Consider the following 24994-nt stretch of genomic DNA (forward strand, 5'->3'; position numbering starts at 1 on the left):
GTGTTTTTATGCTATCCTATTATATAAAGTAGTAAGGGATTTTTGTCTGAAGCTTAAGATCAGGAACGCTTCATATAGGTCCTGTGATGGTTTTAAGAATTTTTTTTTCTTGGGATGATTTTAGGCTATTTTCCTGCCCTTCATGACCCCAACGAAACCATAGAAGCTAGGGGCACAGCCGCTAGTATCATATAAAGTAGTAAGATTTTTGGATGCAGCAACATATCTCGCTAACCGCTATAATGATATGGTTCTCCTTTACGTTGAAGCTTCTTGTGAGGTCCTGAGATCTTTTAAAATTAATAACAACAATACTTTATTGGGTACATGAATTTAATTTTTGAATTGCAATTTAACCCGCTCAATCGCCCAGGGTTTTAAGTAAGGTAACACCCAATAGCAACCCGCTCTTTGATTGCACGACTTTTGTCGAGAAGTCCAGGCTGTGCATGGTACTCAGTTGCGCCGTTATTGGCATTCACGGTCCACTAGCCTCCACTAGGATCGTCACTTGAAAAGGAAATAGAAAAAAAAACTTGCCCAGACTTTTTATTTACCTAGTAACTCTGAAATAGAAAACTTAACAGAAAATCAAAACCTTTACTTCTTACAATTTATACAGATGATAGTTTGTAAATTCAGTTTAATAAAGGCAATATATTTTTAGATTTTTTAATTTCTTAGTGTTTATTACATAAATATAATATACAATCATTCTTGGTTTGGTTAGTTATAAATAAAATAATAAATAATATTTTTACGACTTCAAGACATGGCAGTTGCAGTGTTTTATTTTGTAAGACCTTTATAACACGAAATAATTCTGATCGAAAATTAAACGTATTGACTGAATATTATTATGTTAATAACTATTGAATATATACAGAATCTTCTTGACAGCCCAAAATTTGTTTCTTGACGTGTTAGAATCCGAGCTCAACCAGTCGTTGCACATCATCATCAGGTATTTGTACACGGCTGGCTTCAACATTTTCGCCCTTTTTTCTAAAAGAACATAATTATGAATCTTTTAAAATTTTGGTAGTCCTTTTATTGTTTTTTTTTAAGGGGTTTGGTGTCCCGACCCAATGAAATTAGCTTAAAACCACTGAGTTCCAGTGAATATATTCTCTGAAGATAAGAGTCCAATCGGTTCAGCAGTTACCAAGATCCTCAACTTTTAGACGGACAGACATAATTATTTTTTTATATGGCTATTTTACAACTCCATGTCCGTCATTCCAAATAAATGTGATTTACTCCATTGCCATTTTATTTTATTTTAAATGTGGCGTATTAATGACATTTGAATAAACAACTTAATTCTGTATTTTCTTTGAGTTAATTTGTTTTATTTTAATTTCTAATACTACGGCTGAAATATTAAAATACAATAGCCCAAGTACAGGACTTTTGTAAAGATTCTCTAAAGTGAAGAACATAGTCGTTTTAGTATTTATTGTATTCTTAAGTTATAGACAAAAATCCTTACAACTGACATAGAAAAAAACTTCGTTTTACGGTTTTAAGAAACAAACAGATGGAGCAGAAAAAAATATTTCACATTTTAGGTCAATATTCTTTACAAAAATATACCATAGTTTTACTTTGGGTATTTTAGAAAATATCTTTAAAAATGTGGCGGCACTGATATGCTGCACGTTAGAGAAAAATGCCCGAAGTTAAATTTCTGTTATAATAATGAGATTCCTAGGACAACATGGTTCAATATTCTAAGCGAATTATATAAATAATCAAGTCCTAAAAATAGAATAAGTAACTATAAATGACCTTAGTTATATATTGATTTGAAATTAGCACAAAAAGTAAAAAACAGATCTGTCAAGCTGTAATCAATCAAATCAAAGGGATTAAGAAAGAAAATATATGAGGGAAGGAATGTTATGATTGGGAAAGCTGCATCAGGCCTCTAAAATTCAACAAATAACTGTAGCATGGCGGTTTTAACGATATTTTAGCAATGTGCATGTTTTTTAGCTATTCTGCATATTTCAACTTAAACATATAAGGCCAAAGATATGAAATCCAAAAAAATCTTTTATCCAAGCCTACTCTACAGTTTTCTAAAAATCATGCATTTTGCACGTAAAGAAAAGAATTGCAAGCGCTGTTTCTTTTTAAAGAACCGCCATCCTACTTTTATTTGTTGGTTTTTAGAGGACTTGTGCTGCTTTGCCAGTACATATAGATGCTAAAATATAGATAGATGGCCCTGGTGCTAGCATACAAAAGTGTCTCGTCCTACTCCATGACTACTTAGGTCCAAACACTAAGAAACTATGGCTACACACACACACAAAATATTTTACATGTATTTTTACTTTTAGGTCCCTAAAGTAACTTTTTAAGTCAGCAGAAGAATGTAATTCGAAAAAGTGTATTTTGAATTCTTAAAAGCTTTAAAAGGCGCTCTTAGTTAATAAAAAGATAGAAAAAAACTTTAATCAGTTTCCATGCAGATTTTTACCGGGAATATGGACCTATAGATAATAATATGTTTGAAATTACCGGAAAACGCAGTTTCTTTTGAGTTAGCTTACAATAGGATTTACGAATTAAAATTAAATTTTTAAAAATTAAATTTAAAATTCTATCCTGATACATTGTTTATCATTTCAAAATAAATTTGTTTTTAATATGTATTTACCTAAAGATGACGAAGTTGTCTTCTCTGGAAACCTAAAACATATTTTTAATATACAACAGAAGAAAAGAGAAAAACAAAGTGTTTTTGAAATCGGTGACTGTTAAAATAAAATGCATAAAGTGGGCCACAAAAATTGCTGCACATATTTCTATAAGGAATTCAAGAAAAAATTCACAATTTGAACTATCCAGGGTCCGTTTTCACCAATATAGGACACAGAGTACTTTAGGTAAAATATAAATAACAAAATAAAAAGTATGAAAGAAGTGTAGACAGTGTAGACAGACAGAAAGAAAGAATAAAATGAACCTACCCTTCTTGATCTTTCAAGTTTGTCCAGCTTTTCCCAAAAGAATTCTTGGTTACCTTCAATAATGACTACACTGGGCCTAAAAATACAAGTACATGACCAATATTGGGATAAGTAATTTCGATTGATAAAACTTATTATGTTATAAAAAATAAATTAGTCAAAGATTTAAAATTTTTAGTTTAGAATCTAACTCCTTGAGTCCTTATGTTATTCAGAACATGAAACGATGTACGGAGAAACAAGTTCAGTTTTGGCTGTTTTGTTTTTTATAATGCTTTATTTGTATAAATTGGAATAACTTACAGTTACAATAATGCAAAAAAAAGTTTGTAATGAAATAAGGACTTTGAAAACAAATACATGATTAATTAAGGCCCGATGAAAATTTCACGATCCAACCAAATAACTTTTTACATTGAAAAATTGTCAACTAAGTGCATCAATTGTTTTTGTCTCAGCCAAACAATTTGTTTTCAATAACCCGATACAAGATAGACAGGTCATAAATTTTATGATCCTAAGAAGTTGTAAAACATAACAATAATAATTTCTTGTTGCATCTTTTAACACTAGTTGCTTCGCCCCTATCTAAAAAATGCTAAAATTACCTTCCCCTCGCAGGTTTCTTTGTAATAGTTTCTTCATCCAAGTTAACTACGATATTCCATGATAGTCTGGAACCCTCTGGAGCTGGAGAACCAGGAATCTTTAATATGTTAAAAAATCAAAACTGAAAATTTATGCTTAGTAAAACTATGAGGAATCTCATATTAGGGTTACAAACTTCTTAATAATTTATTTTTTTTTACATTTAAAGAGATATCTATATACCCTTTAATTTTAAATATAAGTTTGCTTTGCCATTTTGTTTTTGATTTTTACATGAGGAACCCTTTATATGATAGTGAAGAAAATGCAAATATAAAATTAAAAATTTGGTTGTTTTAAGAATATTTGTTTAATATTCATACCTGATAAACTCTGGTTTCTGTCTCGACATCTGCCTTCAACTTCATACCTCTTCTTTTAAAATAAATTGGTAAATATTAATAAAATTCTTTTAAGGACTGAAATAAAAAGACCATTTTTCATACAAGACTGGCAAAGGTGCTTGCAAGAATAGAAGACATTTACAACATGCAATTGTATAAATTCTATCTCACTTAATTATCAATCCATTTACATTAATTTACATAATATTTTTTGTTCATTATAAGGAATTATACAAATAATTTGGACAAGTATCACTTAATCTTTTAAATATTTAAATATTTAATCATATGAATAAGATGCAAAAAACATATTAAAAGTTTACCTACTCGTTTTATTCCCCTCAAACTGTTTTAAGAAGTGGCTTTTGTATTACTAAAAATAAGTGTGTCATGCACAAACAATTTATAGTCAAACTTTACAAATGTATACAATATGATTACTTTTTCCAACCCCTTTTTCAAGACTTTGCCTTCCGACTTTTATGTCTCCCCAAATCTCGCTTCAAAGGAGGCCAAGCATCTGCTTTGGGCCTGAGGCTTATCCTCGTACATTCTCTAAGAAATTTATTTACATTTTAAAAGGCGACTTCTATTGTTGCGCTTTAGCATTAGCATTTAGCAAGTTTTAAAAAGAACATATTTCAATATTTTGTAGGTCTTTAAAACAAAAGCAATAACAACATATAATAAAAGGAATAAATATAAAAAATAAGTTCAGATGACCTTTTTATAATACAAGAATGACAACATTCATAAATTGTTTATATTCTTATATACTTTCGTTCCGTTGAAAAAAAATACACTGTGTAAAATTACTAGCGTCTTCGCACCTAGCCTCTAGGGGCAATTCCCTAAGTGGAGATTTTTTAAAAATTGTTAGAAATTTTTGGAAACTTTATATATTTTTGTTATATTTAAAATATTTTTAAAGTACATTTTTTTTTTTATGGATGTTGGGGGTGTTCTACGACCCAAAATAAAAGCTAAAAACCACCACAGGAACAGTAGATAGAGTTGTTCGGCGGTTACAGAGATCTTAAGACGGACACATAGACGGACGTATAATTTTACACAAGTAGATAGAATAAATATAATAATTTTAAATTGAAAACGACTAATTTAATAACACACCAATGCAATGTATTGAACAATTTAAAAGATATTTTTTTTTGCAAAAGCCATGAATTACAATACAATTTTTTATACCTAGTTTCGACATTGTTATTGTTATTGTTTTTTCACATTAAATTTAACAAATAAATCTATTTTTTAATTTTACAATTAACATGTTTTGTAAATTAGACTTAAATTAAAGGTCAAAACCAATAAATTTAATATTTAGATAAGGCATCTTTTAATAGAATACATTCTTTTTGTGTTGAAATTTTTGTATGCTGACATGAGATGTCTATTATAGTCTATGCTATCTGATCGTCCCTGAAATCCTAAATATTTACATTTAAATTTGGGATTTCCTCATTGAAAAATGTAGGACAACTTAAGTAAATAACACTTCAGTTTATATATGATACTAGCGGCTACGCCCCTAGAGGCCTCTAGGGGCACTTGAGGAGGGGGTAGTCGAATTTGATAACCCAATGTCTTATTTTATATTTTATAAGATTTTTTTGGGGGGGCGAGTGCCCCTCCCCCTCCCATAATTTTTAATTTTAGTTAAAAAATTTAATTTTTTTTTTTGGGGGGGGGGTATTTTTCATTTTTGGGGGGGTTGGGTGTGTCCCACCCCCCAAGAAAATAGTTATAAACCTTCCCGGGATTTGTGAAAAGCTACCCTGTTAAGGAGAACCCGATCGGTTCAGCGGTTAGCGAGATCCTTCGGTACAGACACACAGCTTCGCCTCTAGCCTCTAGGGGCTTTTTTTCTAAAGGTTCAGTGGAGAATTTTAAAAATTTTGTTTAAATTTTTTTTTAGATATTTTCTGTATTTTAAAACATTTTATAACTCTTTATATGATTTTATAACTCTTTATAACATTTTATAACTCTTCATAACTTTTTATATTGATTTATATTATTTAAAACCTTTGGATTTTTTCTTTTTTTTTATTGTTTTTTAAACTTTCTTTGCCATTAGCCTATTTGGGGCTTCGCAAAGTTTAAAAGAAGAAAAGAAATTTAAAAAGAAGAAAAATAATCAAAATATAAAGAAAATATAAAAAAGTATAAAAATATATATATATAAAAATATATAAAAACATAAAAAACATTAAAATTAGAAAAAATATGAAATTTTTTTTTTTTTTTGGGGGGGAATTTTCATTTTTGGGGGGGTAGCTTAATAAGAAAATAGCTTAAAACCACCACAGAACCAATAGGTATATACCCTGAAGAGTAGAATCCAATCCGTTCAGTGGTTACCGAGATCTTAAGCTTCAGACGGACGGACGACGGACGGACGACGGACGGACAGACGGACAGACATCATTCTACTTTGTATTATGGATAATACATGAACAGAATTTGAAATTAAAAAAAAATTATTTCAATCAAAATAGAAAAATTAACTTACTATTTACTAATCTAGTATATTGTTGTCCAAACTATTTAAAACTGTTCCATATAAATGTAATACAAGGATGACAACATCCATAAAAGCGAAGCACTAAAACGGTAGGACAAACGGACATTAACACTTATATAGTGTCAGAACTGAATAATCAAAATAACAAGGATGACAACATCCATAAGTAGCGAAGCACAAAAAATCGGCAATGGGAATACGTACAGGTAGATTTAAAAGGCTTTTACTAAAATCAAGAATAGATTTATTGGATAAAATAAACATGAAACCTTGTTTTATTCTGCATGATGACGATGGTCAAAGTAAATTATATTTAAGATGCTCATAAAAATGGGAAAAATTATTTTGATACTGATCCCATAAAAGTTTAAAAATTGCATCAAAATAAACAAAGATATGGGGAAATATGTAAAACATATGAAAATAGCCAAAAACCTGATAAAAGGCAGTCTGGCCGTCATGGTTGTTTTATTAAAACGACAAAAAATTAATTTTTAAATCCTTAACTTAAAAAATTTGGAAAATCGGACCATATACACTGAAGATATGGAAAAAAGTGTTAAATATATAAAAATAGCCAAAAACCTGCCAAAAAGGCAGTCTGGCCATCATGGTTATTTTGTTTAAAAGACGGGAAATTTAATTTTGATATCTATAACTGAAAAATTCTGAAAATCGGACTATAAACACTGAAGATATGGAGAAAAATGTTAAATATATAAAAAACAGCCTAAAACCTGCTAAAAAGGCAGTCTGGCCGTCATGATTGTTTTCTTTAAAAGACGGGAAATTTAATTTTGATATCTATAACTGAAAAAATTTTGAAAATCGGACCATAAACACTGAAGATATGGAGAAAAATGTGAAAAATATAAAAATAGCCTAAAACCTGCTAAAAAGCGGTCCAACAGCCATTGATGTTTTATAGTCAATTGTGCTCCTTAATGATGGGAATGTTGTCAAAAAATTTCAGCATTCTATCATTTATAGGAGCTGAGTAAATCCCATTTCCCCCATAGCGTTACGGACGGACTGACTGACTGACTGACGGACGGACGGACAAAGTGAATTATAGAGTAGCTTCGCTACTAAAAATATATAAGAGTCAAGCAAAATTGTAAACAAATTTGATGTAATACTGCTTGATACAGGAAAATGTTTATGGACATACTTACATGTTTAGGACTTGATTATAGAGTTGCTTTGCTTATAACATTATACTTTGTTGTCCCAGGAATCAATATACCAATAATCAGATCAATCGAATGATTAAATCTCATAAAAATTTGTTGTTATAAAAAAAATCAACATGTTTAAAATGGACGTACTGACATTTATAGAGTTGCTACGCTTTCTAAATCGTACCTAACTGCTAAAGGAATCACCATGCAAAGTTTAAAATCGACAGGACAATTCTAAAATGCTTAAATTAACGAAAAAAGATATCCGTTACGGACGGACGGACCGATCCTAATAATATAGAAAAAAATCGCTTTTAATAAGTAATACACCGCTGTAAAAGGAAATGTAAATATTCTCGATATATTTATTACATTAATTTTTGGGTAATAACTCACGCCAGGCTACAATTGAATCAAGATAAAAGTAAGTGCCGAGCTCTGGGACCTATGTATGGTGAAATTAGACATAACACCATAATGATTCCAGGTAAAACAAAAATATTTCAGCGGGATCTTTTTGAGAAAATTAGATTTGAAAATTTCAGGTTCAATTTTCACCCCCTAAGAGTTGCCGCATAATCATGACAAGAAAAGCAAAGATTATTTATGTAAAATTTTGAACAAGTTTGCTTTTATAAAGTTCTTCATAAAACCACTAATGAAGGGAGTTAATTAATGGCCATTTTTATTAGTTGCTTTGCTAAGGTCACGGAAATTAAGCCTTATATAAATCATATATGGAGAGGTTTTATGAAAGACTTCATAAAAGCAAAGTTGTTCAAATTTTAAATAAAAAATTTTTGCTTTTCATGTCATGATTATACGGCAACTCTTAGGGGGTGAAAATTGAACCTGAAATTTTCAAATCTAATTTTCTCAAAAAGATCCCGCTGAAATATTTTGGTTTTACATGGAATCATCATGGTTTTATGTCTAATTTCACCATACATAGGTCCCAGAGCTCGGCACTTACTTTTGTCTTGATTCAATTGTAGCCTGGCGTGAACTATGTTTAATCCTGTAGAGTAATGTGTAAAAATATTGTTTTATTTATAACTAGCGGCTTCGCCCCTAGCCTCTAGGGGCTTTGCCCCAAGAGGTTTGACCAAACCAATTTTTCGTATTTTAGATTTTTAAAAAAAATTGGGGGGGGAATTTTTTTTTTTTTTGGGGGGGGGGTGTTAGTCGACCCCACTATTTTAATTTTAGTTTTAAAAAGAAAAAAACAAGGATGACAACATCCATAAGTAGCGAAGCACAAAAATCATGGATGGAATTAAGTACAAGTAGATTTAAAGTGTATTTATTAAAATCAAGAATAGATTTATTGGAGAAAATAAACACCAAACCTTGTTTTATTAATTGTATGATGACGATTGTCAAAGTAAATTACATAAACTTACAGTAAATTAGATGCTCATAACAATGGGAAAAAATATTTTGATATTGATATCCCAAAATTTTGAAAATTGGACTAAAAACACCAAAGATATGGGGAAATTTGTTAAATATATAAAAATAGCCAAAAACCTGATAAAAGGCAGTCTGACCGCCATAGTTGTTATCTTAAATTAATTTTTCTATCCTTAACTTAAAAAATTAGATAAATCAGACTATATACACCAGAGATATGGAAAAATGCATAAAAAAATAAAAAATAGCCAAAAACCTGCAAAAAGGCACTATGGTCATCATGGTTGTTTTCTTTACCTAAACGACGGAAAATTTAATTTTGATATCTATAACCAAAAATTTTTTGAAAACCAGACCATAAACACTGAAGATATGGAGAAAAACGTGAAAAATATAAAAATAGCCTAAAACCTGTTAAAAGGGCAGTCTGGCCGTCATGGTTGTTTTCTTTAAACGACGGGAAATTTAATTTTGATATCTATAACTAAATAAAATTTTGAAAATCAGACCATAAACACTGAAGATATGGAGAAAAACGTGAAAAAATATAAAAATAGCCTAAAACCTGCTAAAAGGGCAGTCTGGCCGTCATGGTTGTTTTCTTCAAACGACGGAAAATTTAATTTTGATATCTATAACTGAAAAAATTTTAAAAATCGGGCCATAAACACTGAAGATATGGAGAAAAATGTGAAAAATATAAAAATAGCCTAAAACCTGCTAAAAAGCGGTCCAACAGCCATTGATGTTTTATAATCAATTGTGCTCCATAATGATAGGAATGTTGTCAAAAAATTTCAGCATTCTATCTTTTATAGGAGCTGAGTAAATCCCATTTCCCCCATAGCGTTACGGACTGACGGACGGACGGAAAAAGTGAATTATATACAAAAATTTTTTTGGGGGTGTCCTACCCCCCATAAAAATAGTTATAAACCTTCCCGGGACCTATGAGAAGCTACCCTGTAAAGGAGAACCCGATCGGTTCAGCGGTTAGCGAGATCCTTCGCTACAAACAAACAGACACACAGACAAACAAACAGATTATAGATAAATGCAAGCATAACAAGGATGACAACATCCATAAAAGCGAAGCTCTGAAACGATATGACAGACGAACATTACCTTTTGTTGAGTGTCAAAACTGAATATACAAAATATGAAATTATAAGGTTTGACAAAATTATACGTAAATTTGTTGCAAAACTTCTTAAATACAGAATTCTGTTTAAGGACATACTGACTTTTTTAATACTTGATTATAGAGATGCTTCGCTCATAATATTGTACCTTATTGTAATAAGATCAGTAATCAAAAAATCAGATTAATCGGATGATTTTATCACATAAAAAATTGTTATTAAAAAATTTAAAAAATCAACATGTTTAACGGACCGACCCTAATTATAGAAAAGCCTCGCTTTTAAAAATATAATGTATTACTTATTAGTTTTAGACAACAACAATACGTAATTAAATTTTTTTGCCCAATAGAACAACCGAAATTGGCTACAAAAAAAGAAATTAAATTAATAGATATCTATTTGCCTACTGGTTATTTAATAATACATTTTTTGTTTTATTTTGTAAACTAGCGGCTACGCCCCTAGAGGCCTCTAGGGGCACTTGAGGAGGGGAGAGTGGAATTTGTTAACCCATTTCTTATTTTAGATTTTAAAAGAAAAAGATTTAAAAATTTTTTTTTTGGGGGGGGGGGACGAACAAATTTTTTTTTTGGGGGGGGCTTGTGCCCCCCCCCCCTAATTTTTAATTTTAGTTAAAAAAGATAAAAAAATTTTTTTTGAGGGAATTAGGGGTGTCCCACCCCCCAAGAAAATAGTTATAAACCTTTCCGGGACCTATGAGAAGCTACCCTGTTAAGGAGAACCCGATCGGTTCAGCGGTTAGCGAGATCCTTCGGTACAAACAAACACACAAACACACAAACTCACAGACACACAGACATCCTGTTACTTTAGTATAAGGATAACAAAACTTTTTGTTTATATAATTCGCAAAAATGAAAAAATCTAAATCTAAATTTATTGTATATTTCTATGTCTGATTCTTTGTGGTAACAAATTAAATGTCATTTAGAAATTGGGTCAGCTTTGTCTGGATAGGCCTAAATATCTTAATGACTTAGGTACAAAATAGCAAAATAAATAAAGGAAATAATTTGTTTAAAGACATTCTATGGTAAAATTAGTCATGGATAGCTTAACAGTGAGTTATTTACTTCTACTTAATTTTGCTTAAATGGGTATCTACATGACATTATTTATGACTGTATTTTCTCGAATACCTAGAATTTTTAATAAATAGTAATGACAATTTGGGAATAATCCTTTTTCTCAAATTATGCTTTCATTACAGTTTGCCTTTAAATATTGCTAAGATACTCCAACATAAATAAAACTTTATTAAGTCACAATTTGGTAATGTAAGGTTTGTAATGGGCTTGACTAGATTTAATGTGCAAATATTTTAAACTATTTACATATTATACACCTAATTTTTAAAAGCTTTTCTATAATTAGGGTAGGTCCGTCCGTCCGTCCTTCCGTCCGTACGTCCGTCACAGAGAGAGAGCTTTCTTCGTTAATTTAGGCCTGTTAGAGATGTCATATCGATTTCAAACTTTGTATGATGATTCCTGTGGTAGTTATGTACGATTTAGAAAGCGTAGCAACTCTATAATCATTACAATAATGTCCGTACGTCCATTTTAAATATGTTGAATTTTTTACTTTTTTAACAACAAATTTTTATGTGATCTAACAATCCGATTGATCTGATTTTTTGTATTCTGATTCCTGGGACAACAAATTATAATATCATAAGCAAAGCAACTTTATAATCAAGTCCTAAAAATGCGGGTATGCCCATAAACATTATTCTGTATCAAGCAGTTTTTCAACAAATTTACTTACAATTTTGGTTCGACTCTTATACATTTAAATTCTGATACTATACAAGTGTTAATGTCCGTTTGTCCTACCGTTTCAGTTTTGTTCAGGTTCATTTGAATTTAAACTATTTAAACCAATTTTATTAGTTTAATTAAAAAAATATATAATTTAAACATAAATTTTTTTGTATGTTTTAATTCAGCTAGCTATAACCAACAAGCGAATTAATTATTTAACCCTATTTCACCATACTTGCTTAAAACCTGTTTTTTAGATGATACAATTGTTAGTACTAAAACATTCAAACTATGGTAATTGATATATTATTAAATGGATATTGCACCAGATCTGCATGTACTCAAATAAAATTATACTTGCATCTGGCTAAAACAATAATAACCCATCAACATCCTTTAACCCAACCCCTCCCCTCCTACTGGATGAACGAACTGACAAATAAATGAGTACTATAAGAAAGATGAAATTTTCATATAAAAAAACCATATCCATAAAATTTGACTGTACATTAAATGGACATGATATTAATTTAATTCATTTATTATTGTTCTTCTTTTAAGAATAAATCTTATCTAAAATGAAAAAATAACCCAAATTGGCAACAATTTTCTCCTGTCAATATATCCACACATATATTATATCAATTATTGTGATGTGTGTGTTAAGTTTTAATTGGTTGTTAACATCGAAGAATTTCTATATTAGATATACAGAGATACATAATCTTAAATCAGACAATAGGCAAAAAGTAAAGAAACAACAAGACAATAAATGGTTAGATAGTGTACATATTTTGATGCAAAAGGGCAGTTATTTTTTTATTTAGTTTGCTGTAAAAAGTCACATTTTTTAGGTAACGCTATACTTAGGAATATGTATCATGTAAAAAATTCTTCCCTTGTATAATATGAAGCGTAAAACATAACATTTTTGTTGTTCGTATAAAGGTATAAATAAACAAAAATGTTTACAGTTCGACAGATTAAAAGGCCAGATTGATCATCTAGATTTATTATTTCTATTAAAATAAATCTCTAAAACTAGAATTTTTTTTAAGGTGTGTCCAAATGAAAAAAAAAGGAATTATAAAAAATATTTAACTATATTCCTAAACTTTTTTTTCTGTTTGATTATAGACAGGTTTTATATGACAGCATGGCGATCAAAGCCCTTTAAAAATTTTAACCTCTAAATATTCTAAAATTGGGTACATATATAGCGTTTTGAGAGGCAAAAAAATAGGAAAGAAAACTAAAAGAGTCGCCACTAAAGGAGCACAAAAAAAGTGTAGAATAGCTTAATGGTTAGAGGTCAGAATTTTGATCATGATGATTTGAACATGAAATCTTCTTTAAATTTTTTTCTGCTTGTGGACAGTCCTTCTTTATTATTCCTACAGACTATTGTCTGCAATCAATATGTTTTTTGTTTACAAATAAAGCTCAATATTAAGAGAATGCCGCAATTACCCTATAATTTCTCGATTGTAAAATACAAATTTTGTCCCCCAACGACAGCTGAAAAAGGCAATTTAATAAAGGTTGCGTTATTTTGCCCCCCAAATCAATTTTTGAATTAATTTCCTTGTTGGTTATACCTTATTCCTGGTTTTAATTATCCTATTTATCTATTTTTTGAAATAATGATTCTGTGGACAACAAGGTACAGTATTATAAATAAAAATAAAAGTATATATTTTTCTCGTATTTATTCGAATTCGGTAGATAGGAACCGGTTCTCATCCATACGAAAAAACTATGTCTAGCATCGTATCATTCTACATTCTATATCCGCGGAAAGCCGTTTATAATACAATTCGAGAAATAACTATTAATGTATCCTATAAAAACTCAATTTTGCAACAAATTTATGTACAATTTCGTTCAGACTTATTATTATTGTTATGCTTATTAAGTTCTAACATTCTACAAGAGTTATTGTTGGTTTGTCCTCTCTTCCGATTTTAGAGCTACGCTTTTATGAATGTTGCGTCCTTAATGCTTTTCTATGTATCAATTGTACAAATTAATGATTCACTGAAATAGACTTGTAATTAATTGTGTGCTATTTTTTTTACTTTCCTTAATCTTCAGTTTATATGTATTGTGATATTAAATTACTTTATGTGCCACGCAGCTACAGTTGTGACTGAGGATTTTGGTCATGCAGCTATCCAATCTTTATAAATCTCGAAATGTTCTTAATTATGCTATTAATTCAGTGGCTTGCGAAGCACTTTGTATAGGGGGGGGGGGGGTAGATATACCACACTTTTCTGGGATCTTGCTGAGTCAAGTATCAACTGTTGGGAATATCAAAGGATGACTCCATGCAAAATTTGAGCCGGATCCGGCCAAAACCGGCCGTGAATTTTATGAAAAACCGTTTTTTTCCGGTTTTTAGGGGGTATCTGTAAATCGATTCAGCTGGAGCAAAACCGGTTAGAGGTACAAAAAATTTTACTTCACATGAAATTTAGCCTATGCAATTGCCTATAAAATTGTACTTCATCATCAACTTGATTGGACAACTCTTTCCCCTCCTAAATGTCCATTAAAACCTCGGAAACGGCAAAAATCGCCAAAAATCACGCCTTCGGTGGCAAATAACGGCTAAACGGTCAGCCGGAGGCGAATGAAACATAAATAAAGAAATGTCTGCCTCAAAAAGTTGTTCAACATCAAAGAGATGCTTGAAGTCTCTAAAACGACTCCTTCCCCTCCTTTAAGGGGAAAAACTGAAAAAACGTGATTTTCAAAAGTATGCCCACTTCGTGGGTGTGGGGGGCACTGAACCCGTCACCCCAGGGTCACCAAATATAAAGTCTAGGCGGCCCACAATGCTGAATTTTCACCAAGTGAAAGTCTTGTGTCATTATCTCTTATGAGAAAAAAGTTATTAATTAATTAAAATTTCAAATTGTGATTTTTTGATGGATTTCTTTGATGAAATGACAGGCCGGTCAATTTTTAGGCCATTTTTTGCGGTTTTTGAGCCGTCACGCCCAAACGGTTTGAGATAATCTCACGGGACCTTTTGCCCAACCCAAGTCTGGTTATTTGTGAGGTCTAGGAAAAAAAACAGACTTACGCAAAAGATTATAATTATAATCTTTACACAGAAAAATGGCACGAGATGAGGGTTTGAGGGGGCAAAATGAGCCGACCAGCCATTTTTGACGGCACGCAGCGACGTCGTGCTTCATCCAATCCGGGATTTTTTTTCTTAGACCTTACAAATAACCAGGCTTAGGTCGGGCACAAGGTCCCGTGAGATTATCTCAAACCGTTTGGGCATGACGGCCCAAAAACCGCAAAAAATGGCCTAAAAATTGACCGGCCTGTCATTTCATCAAAGAAATCCATCAAAAAGTCACAATTTGAAATTTTAATTAATTAATAACTTTTTTCTCATAAGAGATAATGACACAAGACTTTCACTTGGTGAAAATTCAGCATTGTGGGCCGCCTAGACTTTATATTTGGTGACCCTGGGGTGACGGGTTCAGTGCCCCCCACACCCACGAAGTGGGCATACTTTTGAAAATCACGTTTTTTCAGTTTTTCCCCTTAAAGGAGGGGAAGGAGTAGTTTTAGAGTCTTCAAGCATCTCTTTGATGTTGAACAACTTTTTGAGGCAGACATTTCTTTATTTATGTTTCATTCGCCTCCGGCTGACCGTTTAGCCGTTATTTGCCGCCGAAGGCGTGATTTTTGGCGATTTTTGCCGTTTCCGAGGTTTTAATGGACATTTAGGAGGGGAAAGAGTTGTCCAATCAAGTTAATGATGAAGTACAATTTTGTAGGCAATTGCATTGGCTAAATTTCATGTGAAGTAAAATTTTTTGTACCTCTAGCCGGTTTTGCTCCAGCTGAATCGATTTACAGATACCCCCTAAAAACCGGAAAAAAACGGTTTTTCATAAAATTCACGGCCGGTTTTGGCCGGATCCGGCTCAAATTTAGCATGGAGTCATCCTTTGATATTCCCAACAGTTGATACTTGACTCAGCAAGATCCCAGAAAAGTGTGGTATATCTAGGGGGGGGGGCATTTTGATCATTTTGCAAAATTTTGCCCCCCATCCCTTCCTCCCAATACATTCCCCCATACCTTCCTCCATACCTTCCCCCCATCCCTTCCTTTCCCCCTCACTTTCCCCTATCTATATCCCCACTCCTTAAAGCTAAAAGGCATTTTGCACAAAAAGAATATTTACCTCCCCCCCCCCACATGGAATTAATTCCTTTTTCATGGGAGGGAGGATGATACAAAAGAATGATAACCCACCTTTAAAAAATAAGGTGAGGGGTGAGATATAAATTCTCATTTTGGAAATAATTTGGAAAATCACATTTCCCCCATAGCGTTATGGACTGACAGACATAGTAAATTATTAAAAAAAGTTATATCACCATCTCACACCCTCTTCAAATGGCATTTTAAAAATCTGTCACTCTTTTATAAAGTGGTGTTTGCATGGATTTGCTAGGGTGGTGCGCGAAGCGCACTAAACAAAATTTTACACCACCTTCAAACTAAAATTAATCAAAGACAACAAGAATTGTGTTATTTTATCAAGTCAAGTATATAGAGTGTTGTGAGCTTTAATTAGGGTTGTTAATGCATATTGCTAGGAAAAAAACATATCTTTTAGTTAAGGGAATATACACAAAAAACTGATAAACTTATCCTGAACATCTTATGATATACTTATACATTGTTATTCATTTAAACAGACATTTATTTTTGAGAAGAAGACGCACAATTTTTTTTATCATAAAGTAACTTTTTGTCTAAATATTTGATGTTTACAAATGTTTTTATAGAATAACCACACCAGGCTACAATTGAATAAAAGTAAGTACCCAGCTCTGGTACCTATGTATGGTGAAATTAGACATAAATCCACAATGATTCCAGGTAAAACCCAAATATTTCAGTGGGATTTTTTGAGAAAATTAGATTTGAAAATTTCAAGTTCAATTTTCACCTCCTAGGAGTTGCCACATAATCATGACAAGAAAAGCAAAGATTATTTATCTAAAATTTTGAACAAGTTTGCTTTTATAAAGTTCTTCATAAAACCACTCCTGAAGGGAGTTAATTAATTGCCATTTTCATCAGTTGCTTTGCTAAGGTCGCTTGGGGGGGGGGGGGGTGGGCGATCGTCCCAAGTGCCCCCTTCGGTTCGCACGCCACTGTATTAATTATTCTAAACTGCAAAATTATACGATTTAATTTCAAAATATCGATCATTTACTGCTTAGATACAACGAAATATTTAGCCTAGTTTAGATATCTAAATTGCTGCTTTTTCACTGCCAAATTAAACATTTTTATAAAACAAATATAAGTACATATGTATAAAATAAATTAGATGCAATAACTTATTGTAAGTTGTAATGAATATTATACAAGATCTTGAAACTTGCTTTTTTTTTATCTTAAAAAACTTTCAGGTAAGCTTTGTATTTGTGTTTGTCAGGTTTAATATATGAATGATATCATTTTAGTATTTATACATATAATAATAAGATAATGTTAATATAGAACTAATGCCATCTCCTCTTCACCTAAAAATAAAATACTTAGGGAAAGAGTTGACCTCATAAAAAAATATTTTTGCTACTTTTTAGAATGGATTATTTTTGTTTAAAACTTTCTGAAGTTATCCCCCAATTTTTGTTCTAGGGTAATATTATTAAATGTGCCATTTTAGTTAATTAAGAATAAAGCATAACTTTAAAAGGGAAAGGTTTTTTTGTTGTAAATATTTTTGTTCCTAATTATTGTCATTTAATTTTTTGTAAACTACAAAGCTCGTTTTCTAGTTTGAAATTTGAGATATTTAGCCTGTAAGATAACTCTAACAAGCATTAGAACTGTGTTTCCTCCCCCAAGCATTATAATTTTCAAAAACCCCATCTCTTTCCCTTTACCTTCATGTTCCTTTTTTTTCTTTACTCCCCCTTAACTGCAATATCTAAACACTTTAAAACTATGATAACAAAAGCGCGCTGAGAGCTTCACTTCACTTTTCTATAATTAGGGTCCGTCCGTCCGTACGTCTTTTCGTTAATTTGAACAGGTTAGAATTGTCCTATCGATTCCAAACTTTGCATGATGATTCCTGTAGTAGTTAGGTATAATTTAGAAAGCGTAGCAACTCTTTAATCAATACCAGAATGTCCGTACGTCCATTTTAAACATGTCAATTTTTAACTTTTTTTTTATAATTATCCGATTCTTCTGATTTTTTGAAAACTGATTACTATTACAACAAGGTACAATGTTGTAAGCAAAGCATCTCTATAAACAATTACCAAAAATGTAAGTATGTCCTTAAACAATGTCATCTATTTATGCAGTTTTGCAACAAATTTACTTACAATATTGTTTGTATTGATGCATTAATATTTTGCTTATTCAGTTCTGACAATTTACAAGTATTAATGTTCGTTTGTCCTTCACCTTTATGGATGTTGTCATCCTTGTTTTCTTTATTTCTCATCTTATGTCTTAACCATATTGGTGTTTTATGGTTAAGCATTGACTTTAAGGAACACAGAAGTCTAAGATGCCAGGACCACTTAACAACAGGTATGAATATAGATATATTGAATTTATTCTATTAACAAAACTTTGGGTACTTTACAAGTTTGAAAAGTAACTTGGCTGTGTTATGGGCGCATGTCGGGGTTATAGACTTTTGTCAAGAGGGGTGTAACTGTAGAGTTGTGTTATTTAGTTTAATTAGAGATAGATCGAGGGGCAGATAAGAATAGATTTTACTCCAAAACTATTTTTTTAACCAACCAAATAAACTTGTTCATATTGAACTCTATTGTCTGCGGGTATTTGCATTACCATTTCATTTGAAAATAAGAAAAGTTGTGCCAAGACAGTCAGGAAAATGAATTTTAGATCCATTGTCCCATCCTTGTATCTCTGATTTCAACTAGAAATGATATTAGGAAGAGAATTTTGAATCTAAAAACTAAACAATTAATAAACATTAAATGAAATTACCAGGGATAGGATAATGGACAATTAATTCATTTTTAGAGTTTTTGCTAAAAGGCCATGAAAACCAGATCTATCCTAAAAATTTAAAGTTGATATTAGTCTAATTAGAAAACTTCAAAATGAGAAAAGTTCCAAGAAAAAAAAACATTTCCTTGAAAATTAGGTTACCAGTTCATCACAATGTAGTGAACACTAGCTCTGTAATAAATCACTAAAAAATCGAAATCCTTCACGAACACTTTGGACAGATCCCCAAGGTTTGAGACCCCTAAAATGTTTTATATTTGATTCTTTGTCCCCTCCTTTACTCCCAGGAAATTACACTTCTGTGTTTGTTTTTCATGTAACCTTGCGCATAGAGTTTACCCTATTAACATTCAAACTTCCACGTTTAATATTTCATATTATTAAATTTATAATTATGTCCCACTCCCTAAGAAAATAGTTATAAACCTTCCTGGGACCTATGAGAAGCTACCCTGTTAAGAAGAACCCGATCGGTTCAGCAGTTAGCGAGATCCTTCGGTACACACAGATACACAAACAGACAAACATCCATTTACTTTAGTATAAGGATTTCCCTCTTTCTTTCTTGCTTATTTCTCTCTTTCTGTCTTTTTTAGTAGCGAAGCTACTCTATAATTTTTACTAGTGAAGCTACTCTATAATTTGAAATGTCCGTCTGTATGTATGTCTGAAACGTTTTGGGGGAAACGTGATTTACTCGGATTCTATAAAAGATAGACAGCTGAAATCTTTAGTGATTAAATAAGTTATCATTCTTCATATTTTCAGTAAGTTTCATTGAGATATGTCAATTAATTGGGGTGCTAGATCGATTCCTAGATTTTTAAGTTTTCATGATTTTCTCGATTTCTATAAAAGATAGAAGTCTAAAATTTTCAAATATCAAATAAATTTAAATTCTGCACACTTCTATAAAGTTTTAGTGAGATTTGCTTATTGGTTAGGGTGCTAGATCGATTCCTATTTTTTTTAAGTGTTCAAGCTTTTTTTCAACTTTTAGTCCAGATAGATGGCTGAAATTTTCAGGGATTGAATAAGTTTACATTTTACATAATTCCACAAAGTTTTATTAAGATTTACTTATTGGTTGTGGTGCTAGATCGATTCCTAGATTTCCACATTATAAATCATGAAAGTTTTCGTGATTTTATAAAAAATTTTATTTTGTGTTTAAATACTCTATAGTTCATTCTGGATGTTCTTCCATGATTTTTGAGCTTCGCTACTTATGGTCATCCTTGTTTTTTTCTTTCTCTTACTTTCTATATATCTTAATATAAACTCTTAGACTTAATTACAATAGTTTGCTGTATCTTTAAGAGCTACGTCTCAGGAAAACGCAGAGCATTAATGCTTAAATTCTTGTTTAAAGATCCTAAATTTAAACGTAAATTATCTAAAGCCTATAAGGGAAGGCAAATACGTATTCGTGTATATTTGTGCGAGTTAAGCGACCTTGACATACTTTTGTTGAAAGACTTGAATTTAAATTCCGTAACAGCTATTTTCGACTCTACACAATATCTGTATTGTTACTAGAAGCAAAATAAAGTTAAATATTTAGCTAGGCCTGAAAAGAAAAAGTGCATAATTTATCATTTCATTTCTCCACACACAAAATTGCTTCCAAAATAAACATTTACAAATTTAACCCACACAAAACTTTTATACGAACATTCTTGCAATGGATATAGAATGTACATGGATATCATGACAGGGTAAAAATTGGACATTTGGTCAGTTAGTTCATTCAAAGGAAGGGAACGGGATTGGGTCTATATTTTCGCCAGCTGCAAGTGTCACTACAATCAAACTGATTTAATTGTCAATTAAGCAAGTATCTTGCATAAACTGCAAGGGCTCAGATAATTTTGTCATAAATACATTTGTCATAAAAGTACACTTGTCATGAAAACATATGAAATAATGGTACATTAGTCATTAAGATACGTTTGTCAGCAAGGTACATTTGTCATATCGTCATAAAGGTACGTTTGTTAAATTCCTAGTCTACAGCACTCGCCATATTATATATACTTTTATCCTATATTTAAACCATTGTGCACTGTATTATTTACTAAGTATATTTGCGATTACTTTTATTTAATGAAATCATCCAATTTTTAACATTTACAAAACAGCCTGCTTTATTGCATCAAGATCCATGACAGATCTATATAGGAAATAAACGTCTATAAATGAGCTCGAGTCTTCCAATGGTAAAGTGTTTAAAACTCATAGTGCTCCAATAATCCTCATTAAACTCTCATTGACCAAAGCGATAAGACCTTTATCCTATTTGTTTATGGAATGAATTAAGTTTTTCACTTCATGTAGATATTTGAATTACATTGAAGTATCTAATCCTTATTTCATAAATAAAAAATATACGTTCATAATAGAGTAAATCTAAGAAAACTGTATTTTAAAAGAATTCGATTGTGGCGACACTTCCTTTGTGTTAAAATATTAAAACTAAAATTTTAATCATATTAACCCTTTGGTGATGGTAATGTGAAAAAAATATAATTGAAAAAATCATTTTAAAATCATTTAAATTAATAAATATTTACTTCTTTCTTTTAGATCGTAATGGCGTAAAGCCAAGAAAATAAAAATTCCTCCATAGTGTTGCGGACTGACTGACGGACAGACAAAGTGAATTATGGAGTAGGTTCGCTACAAAAAAATGATACATTAAAAACCCATTGAAATGACAAAGGTGGTTGAAAATATCGTCCTCTGTGAAATATAATTCGATATTTTCTATAACTTGTTTATATCTGATTCACAGTGGCCCTAGCGTATCTTTGGCTTGGAACAGTTGAAAACGTCATAACTTTTCTTTTATTTTTAGGAGTTATGACTTAATTTTTCCTTTTTCGAAATGAGATTACATGTATTTTAATAGGAAAATTAAAAAAAAAATATTTTTCTCATTCTAAAAGTATATATAACGCCTATTTCTTATGCTTGTGTAATGATATAATTAATTTTAAAGTTTTTATTCTTGTGGGTTTTAAAAAATCGATTTTTTTAATAATTACCTTACAGAATTCAAAAAGTAAGGTGTCAAATTAAAGATCTTACTATTTTTATTCATAATGGCCATTTTCTTCCTTTTTTTTGTTGCATTTTAGTACCTTAAAATAAACTTAATTTAAAAAAACAACTTAAATTACTTAAAAAATAAGAGGTCTACAAAAAAACCGATTGCATATCTGAATTCTATGAAAAATTTTACATCTACTACTTACTAAAAGCACCGGCTAGCTATAAAAATAAAAGTTAATACACCTTCTTTAGAAAATATATCCCACCCCCAAGCCGCCAGGGGGGAAAAACCAAAATGGTGAGAAAAAGTATACCTCATATAGGGTGAAATAGGGTGAACTTCCCACGGATAATATCTGATGAAATTTTGCACAATCACGATTAAGCGTGTCTTGTTGCCGCGTTTTGCTGCGTATAATGGTTTTTTTACCACTGCCCAAAATCAAATACTATATAGTTCCATCAGATTAAAACGGTTCTGAACCATGATAAAAATACATGTTATAGTTTGCAATGGCCTTTAAATTAAACAATGCACTGGGTGTGTCTTAACAATGTCTATTCAAAGAAGTAACATTTTCCCAATTAATAAGAAAAAAATGTTAAAATCAAAATTGAATTATCAAAATATCAAATCTTTTTTTCTAGGGGCAATTTATCTTGGCATGCTGCCAGGGTGGTGGTACCCTCCCCAAAACTAGTTAAAAACCTTACCAGGACCTATTTGAAGCTACACTTTAAAGAAGAATCATATTGGTTCATCAGTTAGCAAGACTTATGAGTTGATTATCATGTTTTCATGTAGGAATGAAATACTACTAAAATATTTTATAGTACTTTATTATTAGGTAGATACTTTTTTACATTATTAAATTACCCCCCAAAAAATTTTTACCCTGGGGGTAAATTTTTTACAGGGGGGTAATTACCAGCCCAACAGATTTCAGGGGGGGGAATTACCCCCCCAAGCAAATTTTGCGCCGCGCTTCTCGTGCCATTTTACTCCCCCCCTCCCCAAATAAAAAAGCTTGGACGCCCCTGCTGGGAAGCATCAGCCACCCTCTCTGCTTAACTAGTTACTTAATACGTTTCAGCTGCAGCAACAAAATTTTAATACATTTACCTTTAGCCACAGCAATCCTAAGCGCGTCTCAGCCTAAGATGCAGCCACCCTTAACTAAGCGGCTTTTTTAGAAGCTGCAGTCGCTCTTATCCATGCAGCTTAAACAAACGATATAACAAAATTCATAATTGTTCTTAATCTTATTGAGGGAATCTTATCATAAGTCTAGGCTATTTTTCTTTCTCGCACTATGCCTTCGAATACATGCTAGATGTAATCTATAATACAAAGTAGAACGATGTCTGTCTGAAGCTTAAGATCTCAGTAACCAATGAACCGATTGGGCTCTACTCTTCAGGCAATATACCTACTGGTCCTGGGATGGTTTTAAGCAATTTTCATAGGCTAGGGGCGAATTTGATAGTTTAAAAGGGTAAACCACCAACATTTTAGAAATTAATTAGGAATTATTTTGTTGATTTCTAGTCTTAATAACATTCTTGAATTATAAGGGACAAAACTTTTTAAATAGTGTTAATTATGAACACATTATATTTCATGCGCGGGTTTGAGGCCCTACAGTTTGGAACATTTATATCTAATACAAAATAAAAATAAGAAACTACATTAGCAAACATATTTATTCTATAATCTTTTCAAATAATTTATTTTTGGCAAGAAGTTTTATCATCAAGAAATTTAGCAAAATTTTCATCTATCTGAAAGAGTCCATCATCATCAAATGCATCACTGCCCCCGGCCTCGTCCTCATGGACACTCAGCCTTTCCTCTACGGGGCTTTGTCTTGTCACTCGGGTGCGTAGCACACCCTCACCGTGTCTCCGTCGTCTATAGTTTTCCTTGCCTGATGGTTGTGCCGCCTGATGGCTGTCACTAGAATTATTATTATTATTACTACCCTGATTGCTCCTGTAACTAGATTTGTGTTGTTGGTGGTGGTCAATGGTGTTACCAAGAGAGTGTGATGCTGCCCCCCATATCATTGGGGCTTGGTGGGAATGTTCTTCCACACCAACGCTAAAAACTCTATTGGGAGGAGGAGCAGTACCAACACAAGTTCCACTGCCTCCACCAGATTGTTCCAAATGTTTTTGATCACTGGAATGTCTGCCTGAGCCTGTGGGGAGTGTCCCCCCAACAATTGCCGAACGTGTTTGTTGATGGCGTTGCGAAGCTGTCCTCCTAGGCGACGGCCTAGGGCTAATTACGCGGCCTTTATCTAGCAATTCAACGCCAAGTGTCTCTCCGAGGACCTCCATTTCTCTGGGTGTGCGAGGGAGAGAGCGTTGTCTGTGTTGAACTGGAGGTAAGTCACAGTCCAAACCCGGATCCATCACAATAACCTAAATTATATTATTGTGTAAATTACAATTACTGGACATGCTTTGACTAATACTACATTGAAAGATGTCGAAAATTATATAGACAGAAAATATTGCTTGAACATTGAAATCCATGTGTAAATACAAACCTTTGAATGGTGCTTAGGAATCTGAGGGAGTTTTCTTCCCCCTCCAGTGCCAATTCCGGAATCCTTTTTATCCACGCTTCCGTTCCCAGGTATTCTCCTAACACTACCTCCAGAAGTATCACAGCTCCCATGGTCCCTTCCTGCCAACATACAACAGTTTAGAAACAATACAAAAAATTTTAAGCTTAAGAGACATTTTTGTGCGCTTGATTAAAAAGAAAAACAATTTAATTTGTCTACTTTTGTCTATGGCTTTTTTTCTGACTTTATTGTTTGATACTGAACTTGAAG

General features: G+C 31.9%; 2 protein-coding genes across 10 annotated transcripts in view; both read right to left on the reverse strand.

Annotated features, from left to right (window-relative positions):
- Positions 1–658: 658 nt before the first annotated feature.
- On the reverse strand, positions 659–4388 carry LOC145311657 (uncharacterized). 2 transcript variants are annotated; one of them, XM_080150611.1, is made up of 6 exons: positions 4301–4388; positions 3953–4004; positions 3590–3687; positions 2982–3057; positions 2669–2700; positions 659–1005 (listed from the first exon to the last, which is right to left on the reverse strand). In XM_080150611.1, the coding sequence occupies exons 2-6, from the start codon at positions 3995–3997 to the stop codon at positions 924–926; spliced, it is 333 nt and encodes a 110-aa protein (XP_080006737.1). In that variant the 5' UTR covers positions 3998–4004; positions 4301–4388; the 3' UTR covers positions 659–923. The 2 variants fall into 2 exon arrangements, with proteins under 2 accessions (XP_080006737.1, XP_080006738.1); XM_080150612.1 differs by having other exon boundaries at positions 4297–4385.
- A 19446-nt stretch (positions 4389–23834) lies between these two features.
- Positions 23835–24994, reverse strand: part of LOC145311659 (sodium channel protein 1 brain-like) — a 209137-nt gene continuing 207977 nt past the window's right edge. For 7 of the 8 annotated variants that reach the window (XM_080150617.1, XM_080150614.1, XM_080150616.1 and 4 more), the window contains 2 exons: positions 24704–24840; positions 23835–24575 (listed from right to left, as the gene is read on the reverse strand). In XM_080150617.1, the coding sequence (XP_080006743.1) occupies positions 23877–24575; positions 24704–24840 (836 nt within the window). In that variant the 3' untranslated portion in view covers positions 23835–23876. Of the gene's footprint in view, positions 24576–24703; positions 24841–24994 lie in introns of those variants that run through there. The other variant, XM_080150621.1, reaches the window with a different exon arrangement.

The sequence above is a fragment of the Acartia tonsa genome, chromosome 2 (assembly GCF_053477335.1).
Source record: "Acartia tonsa isolate MP-2025a chromosome 2, ASM5347733v1, whole genome shotgun sequence".
Classification (NCBI taxonomy): Eukaryota; Metazoa; Arthropoda; class Copepoda; order Calanoida; family Acartiidae; genus Acartia; species Acartia tonsa.

What these genes read in the sequence shown, in the direction of transcription:
- LOC145311657 (XM_080150611.1), bottom strand. Translation starts at nt 3,997, where the DNA reads ATGAAGTTGAAGGCAGATGTCGAGACAGAAACCAGAGTTTATCAG. An exon ending in AACTTGAAAGATCAAGAAGG is followed by an intron (nt 2,701 to 2,981) that starts GTAGGTTCATTT and finishes AATATGTTTTAG; the next exon opens with GTTTCCAGAGAAGACAACTT. An exon ending in GACAACTTCGTCATCTTTAG is followed by an intron (nt 1,006 to 2,668) that starts GTAAATACATAT and finishes ATGTTCTTTTAG; the next exon opens with AAAAAAGGGCGAAAATGTTG.